General features: G+C 38.3%; 1 protein-coding gene across 1 annotated transcript; it reads left to right on the top strand.

Moving 5' to 3' along the window:
* Positions 1 to 5,182: 5,182 nt before the first annotated feature.
* On the top strand, positions 5,183 to 6,632 carry CUNH8orf48 (chromosome unknown C8orf48 homolog). The gene has a single exon (XM_008710885.1). The coding sequence runs from the start codon at positions 5,372 to 5,374 to the stop codon at positions 6,149 to 6,151; it is 780 nt and encodes a 259-aa protein (XP_008709107.1). The 5' UTR covers positions 5,183 to 5,371; the 3' UTR covers positions 6,152 to 6,632.
* The last annotated feature ends 449 nt before the right edge of the window (positions 6,633 to 7,081 follow it).

The raw sequence follows: 7,081 nt of genomic DNA, 5'->3' as shown, positions 1-7,081 counted from the left end.
CTCCTTTACGGTCACTAGCATAAAAGTATACAAAATAAAACAAAATAAAATCCATAAAGGACCTAAATGAGTAAACTAACTGAAAGATGCCAAAGTACACTTGAACACTTGTAAAGACAGGCCATATTTCTGGGTAGGAAGACCCAATTTAACATTCCTCAATGTTTATCAACTTAGAGTATTATAATAAAAGCCTATATATATATATATATACACTTTTTTTTTTTTTTTACTTTTATCCTGAAGCAAGACAGGTTGGTTATAAAGTTCATTTGGAAAGATAAAGAAATAACACATAAGAAATTCCCGAAAATGAAGGAAAGGGGTCTGGCCCTATGAGAAGTTAAAACATATTACAGAGTCTGTTAAAACAGTATAGTGTTGGTATACAGAAACAGAAGGGCAGACCAATGTATTAAAGTTGATATTCCAGAAAAAAACCCACAATGAAACAAAAAAAAAACTAAGTGTGTGTGGGAATTTATGATAAAGTCAGCATCTAAAAGCAGTGGGTTGACGAAGAACATTTTGGGAAGTATGGCTGGGATCACTGGATAGCCATACAGAAAAATATAAAATTAGGTTCATTCTTCATATTAGAGAAGAAACTATAAATGGATTAGAATGGTAACACAGAGAAGAAAAAGAATGATAAATACTATGAGAAAACACGAGTGATTTTATTTATAATATGGAAGTAGACAAAATTTTTCTAAATAAGATTAAGAATTCTAGAACAGTAAGGAAACAGATAAATTTGCTACATGAAATAAAGAAGCCAACTTTTGCATGGCAAACAGCATAAGCAAATAAAAACACAAAGTGGGAAAATCATTTGGGACTTATCCCATAGATAAATGGTTAATATTTTCAACATTAAAGTGATTTTAAGTGCTTTTTTAAGAGTTCAGAAGGATAAATAAAAAGTCTTGTGGAAAAAATGGGTAAAATGAATAGACAGTGCACAAGAAATAACTGTAAATGGCCCTTCTACATATAAAATGGTGTTCAATCTCACTTATAATAAGGAGAATTCAATTTAAGATCGCACTGAGATACCATTTCTCATCCATTAGATGTACAAAAATTCATAAATCTGAGTACATAGCCTGATGGCTGGGCTCTTGGGAACCACTCTTGTTATACATGGCTGGCAGCAATGCAAAATGTACATCCCTCATAGAGGGAAATTTGGAAATATGTTTAAAAAAAGAAAGAAAAATAAAACTACCTCACATGACTGAATTTTCGATTTGCTAATTTCAGTCCTAGAAATCTTACTGGAGATATTGCTTTCCAAATGCTAAGAAAAATTTGATTCCTTAGAAGACCAAAATGCTCATCAAAATGTGGGAATTACTGCGGCACCTTCCTCCGATACAACGCAGCTGTAAAGGGAAACAAGGAAGGTGCGTATAGGTCGAAGGGAAGTGATATCCCAGATACGTTTTTAAGAAAAAAGCAAGAAGAAAGTGCAAAGCAGTGTGTAGAGTACGTGGAATATATTTTTTAGTACGAAAGGTTGTACAAATGAATATTGATGTATAACTTCAAAAAGAAACTTGGAAGAATAAACCAAAAACTTTAATGACTGCCTGCCTACAGGGAAAAGAATAGTAGATACAGAGAAGAAAGCTAAATTTCTGTCTGCTCTTTTCTTTTTCCTTTTTAAAATTGTTTGTACTTGAGAAGAACTGGGGAGTAAAAGAGCTCTGAGAGCCCTATCAGCCAAATGCAGTGAACAGACCTCCATACAAGCATGCAACTTGCAAAAAGGCATTTTTGACACGGAAATTTGAATACAGAATAATTACTAGATGATATGAAGGAATTATTAGTTTTAGATGTGACACTCATCATAATGTCGTTATCTTTTTAGAAAGGCCTCAACTACTAGAGTTATAAACTGAAGTATTTATGCATAAAATAATATTATATCTTAGATTTTACGTACTACAGCAGGGGGTAAAAGTGCAAGGGAAGAATTAATATCTTAAAAGCTTTCAAATTGTACATACATTTGACCATCAATTACAATTTCTGGAATTTATCATAAATGTATAGCTAGGAATGTATATAAAGACTTAACTTGAGAAACATTCATTCTGATCATTCTGAGGAGTAAAAAACCCTGGAAATACCTTCTGCCTAAATAATTTAATTAGCTAAACAAAGCAAATATGTTGAAATTATGTTGAAAAAGAACTTTTACAAATTGAATGCAAAAGCCATATTATTACTAATTGAAGAAAATAGTTTATAAAACAAAAATGTAATCTAGATTCTATTAGCAAAAATTATTCAAGGAAAAATAGAAAACGTTTTATAAGTCTCTATAGTATAATCTTTGGGACATCAGAATTCAGGTAACTTACTTGAAATCAATATTGGTGGCTTATCTTTTAAAGTACAATAGACATATATTACCTTTGCAAGATAATAATTACTAAAGTAAAAGGCAACTGTGCATAAGACAATCAATTTTAGAAAAATTATAGAAGACACACAGGAAAAAAAGGATGGAAAAATTGAGATATTTGTGAGGAAAAAATACTTTAAGGAAATGAAGAACCAGTACTGTCCTCTAAGTTGAAATCATTATTTAACATGAGTGATGTTAAGATTCTTTACTCTGCAAACATTGTTTCTCACAGTGAGATTTCTGACACATTCATCTTAGAGCCTTAGGAGAAGAAATAATATTTCATTTTGCTTGATCCACAGAACCAAGTACAGTGCTGAGAAGGTTACATAAAGGGTAGAATATTGTTGAAAGATTTGTCAGCTTAATTTCCCTTATTCATACACTAGATTCCCTCCTGGTACCCTGAACGCCACAATGGCTCCAGGAAGGGGTACAGGCTAAATGTCACCTGGGAAGGAAGGAGCTATGATACCTGAGGGGGAGAAGTGCTTGCCGAACAGGAAGAAACTGAAAGTGTGTCCTTCTCCCTCTGAGAAAAGAGAAAGAAGAGAAAAAGGGAATCAGACAGAAACACTAATTTATTTTGACCTCCTCTCTCTGGGGTTAAGCCCCATAGCTGTAAAGCACATTTGATTGCTGAGGAAAAGCTGGAAAAAGAGCTTTGCCCTGCTCCCCATTAAGAACTTGGAAGGAAGAGACCGTGTTTGCAAGGCAATAAAAGTCGTGCCATCACATGGTTAAGCCAGGAGCACCTGATTTATCTCTTTACTTCCTATTCCTCCCACCCCACTCCAGGCAATCTTCAGCCACAATTCCTTCTGTAAAGGACCCCAACATTCCCATCAGCCCCTAAGAGATGCCTGAGGTTTCTGGAGGAAAGCTTGCCAGAGGAAGTCACCTGAGTGATGGATGCTATGCCGTGTGTGCCAAAGTACATTCTCTCTGGCACTTCTCACACACGCTTGTGAAAGAAAAAGAGCCAGTATACAGGAGGGAGCCAAAGTACTCATGGGTGTCCAAGGCCCAGGCAAGAGGGCCAGGAGAGGTTTTGACAAGTTCCACTAACCTTAGATTTTGTCAGGACCCTGGAAGGACTGTGACTGACTGTGCCTTGGAAAACACCCATGCTGGAGTATTAAACAATTTACTGGGTCAGTCATGCTGATTATTACCAAAAAAAAAAAAAGTTAATAACAGAATATATAGGATAAAGTTATTAAAAATAATTAGCTAATTAGAAGATATGAATATGTTTTATTATAAAGTATAGCTCCTTTGATCAATGTTTTTGGGGAAAATATGGGTTATGATGAATTATGTATAAATAGAGAATAAGGAAGGTTTTTAAAATAAAAATAAAAAGTGAAAATCTTGAGCCCCTGAGATGCTGGAAATCACTTGGAACCATCCACAAATTATCTGCTACCTCTTTTTAAAGACCAACATGATATGATAAAATATTATCTGGGTTGAATACATGAAGTTGCAATCTCTTTATCATCAATGTGAAGCGGGTTCATATTTGAGAGATGCTTTTTGAACATTTCAGACCTTTGACTCATCGCCAAGATGAACATTTTTTGGAATAACATTAAATATATCCGGCTAGACCTGAATAACAGCACTGCGTGAGAGAGAGAGAGAGACAGAGAGAGAGAGATCTGACCAAGAGAGCCCATTCTCTTGAAATTATCTCAGATACTTAGTAAGACGTAGACTCAAATATTTATTAAGACCTAGAAAAAGTCAATCTTCAGAGACAACATATGATAATTCATGAGAACAGTTATTAATAAAATTCTACTGTGTTTTTAAAAAGGCTGTTTTAAAGGCATATGTCATGGGTAAAAGAGTAAATGGGGGGGTTCAGAAAGATAAAGATTGGAGTTCTCGAGCTGGAAGTACACTGATCTGTGTGAGGTTATATTTCTTTCTGTTTTCACAGTCATTCAGTGCATTTACTTCACAGATTCATCCAATGCCTTCTAATGTGTCACGTACCTGGTGATGCTGGGCAACAAAGGCTTGGTTTCTGCCCTCATGGAGTTTTTAACCTAACGGGGTGATGGGGTGAGGGGCATCATCTTATAGCTGCAAACCATGAAAGAAAGGCTGTAAAGAGTTTGGGGGCGGCAGGGTGGCTATGAAGCCCTTCCCGAGGATATGGGACTTGAAGGAGGGGCAGTAATAAATCCTATAAAGAGAAGGGGTGTTGACGTGCCAGTCGAGGAACTGCCGGAACCAAAACCTGAGAACCCGTGTTTGGGAAAACCGGAGCACAGAAAGTTGTGCAAGATGCGCAGGCAGGAGTCTTGCAGGATGGTTTCAGTCTTTCGATATTGTTCTAAGACAGTCTACATATAGGTGATCTGGCTACATGGCCTGCAGATGTGTTTTTGCTTGCGCTTTTTGGCCAGCATTTTTGTTGTTTATTTGGCCGGTCATACATTCTCGAATTAGTCTGAGGCCGCCTATCCCCACTGGCCTCACACACGTACACTTGTGAGACCCCTGAGGAAAAACAGTTGGCCAGCTTTTCTCAAGGATTGTTAGATTTTGTACTTAAAACAGCACTAAGGAGGAGCCGCTACAGAGCAAACGGAGCCTCCGCTTTGCAAAGCCAGCAGGACCTGCGCCTGTGCCGCGCCGGCAGAGGTTGCGCTCGGGAGGGCGGGGAAAGAGGAGGAGCTCCGCGCCAGTACCCACTGCGCATGCCCGCCCTCGTTGCCAAGGCAGCCGGGAAGGCGTAGCCCGGAAGAGAATCCTTGCTAAGCCGCCTGCTCCGAGACCTACCCCTGTGGACTCCGGCTTGACTAGTTCCTGAGCCTGTCTAAATCAGGGCAGAGCAGATGAGGAGCCGAGTCTGATGCAAAGTGACAGCCATTCGCTGAGAAGCCTAGGGATTGAGAAGAGCGAGGGGAACTGGCCCAAACGGACATCAGGACTATGGCAGACCTTTCTGGCGAGACCTTTACTGATGAGGTACAGAGTTCCAGTTCTTTCAGCCCCTCTGGAGGACTGCAGCCCTGGCCCCATGACTCCGGGAGCACACCTGAGAGTGGAAAGACTGCACACAAACAATCTGAGCTTTCAGACTACAAAAATAATGAAACGAAGTTCAGTAGAAAATGGATCAAGTATCTCAAGGGCAAAGAAACTAACTCTGGACAGTACCAATCAGACACTAAACCTCAAGCAGAAATCACTCGGGTATCTGATGAAGAACTGAATGCCCTGCAGTCTTTTTGTGCCGTTAAGATAAACCTGATCCGTCACAGAGCAAACTCTAAGGAGAAAAAGAGCAGCAGACATAAAAAGCCACAGCTTAGACTGGATGCAGAGGCTTCAGAGATAGATGCCTTAAGCTGTACTGTCCCTGATGAACTTTTGAACAGAATCTACCTAAAAAACATGAGGACCACACCAAAACAGGTGGCGACAGCGAAGCAACACATTTCTTCTTGGTGTCCCCATTGCAACAGAAAAAGAGGAGAACTGGCCCAATCTGTCTTTCTGCGACAGAAGAAGACTTTACTGGAGTCACTTCTACTCCAAGAGAAAATAGACAAACATCTTTATACCAAAGACTTTCTTACCCTTATTGGAGAAGCACATCAGGAGGGTTTTCCCAGGCTTTCAGATGACCCCAGAATAATCTGGAAAAGACTGAATCAGAAAAGTCAGATCAGATACTATGGTTTTGAAAGAGCAGATGTGGCAGAATGAAAAAAAATACTTGTCACTCACCTTTTCTCTACCACTTGACCAAAACAGGAGATAGTGTTTACCAATGATAATGTGTAATGTGCATAAATGTTTCTGTTGTATATCTGAATAATCATCATTTTTATAGGTACTTTGGAAACTAATTTAAGACTTGACTATGCTTCCTTCACAGATATGTGGACTAAAAACTCTCCATTCAGAATGGTTTTTTTTTTCCAGATTATTGAAGGCAATGCTGTAGTTGGTATACTACAGTGCTTACAACAATCCAGGAGAGAGATGTTGGTTGTTTAGACTAGGGTTTGACAGTACAGATAGAAAGACGTACAGAGATGTAAGAGATACTTAGGAGGTAATAATTAACAGTCTTTGGTGAAGAAATGGATATGGGATTTAATAAAAGGTAATGTTAAGAATGTTACTAAGCTTCTGACTTGTGCACTTGGATGAAAGGTATCATTAAAGGAACATTGGAAAAGGATCTTGTTTGATGGTAGTGATTTAAGAGTGTGATTATTTGAACATGGTTAGTTTAAGGTATATCTAAAACATTTACATTAAAAGGTTGGGAAACAGCTGGTTATTTATGCTTGCAGTCTAGAGAAAAGGTCATGCCTAGAGATTTGAAATAAAGCGTGGGTAGAATCACTACCTATAGTTGGAAACTGAAGTCAAAGATACGGTAAGCTTTTCTAGAAAAGAGTGGAAAGAGAGAAGAGGGTCTATGAGCAACTCCTGAGAAATTCAGCAACTAATGGCTGGGTGGAAGAGAATAAGCCAGCAAAGGAGGTTGAGAAGAAACCATCATAGAAGGATAAAGGAAGCCAGAAATGTGTAGTGTTACAGAGATCAAAGAAAGAGAACATTCCAAAAAGGATGGGCTAAGTATGCTAATGCAACAGAGAGTGCCTGTGAGATAATTTAGTTATG

Source organism: Ursus maritimus, unplaced genomic scaffold (assembly GCF_017311325.1).
Source record: "Ursus maritimus isolate PB19 unplaced genomic scaffold, ASM1731132v1 scaffold_28, whole genome shotgun sequence".
Lineage (NCBI taxonomy): Eukaryota > Metazoa > Chordata > Mammalia > Carnivora > Ursidae > Ursus > Ursus maritimus.
Note: the sequence above shows the minus strand (reverse complement) of the source record. Positions and strands in the feature narration are given on the sequence as shown.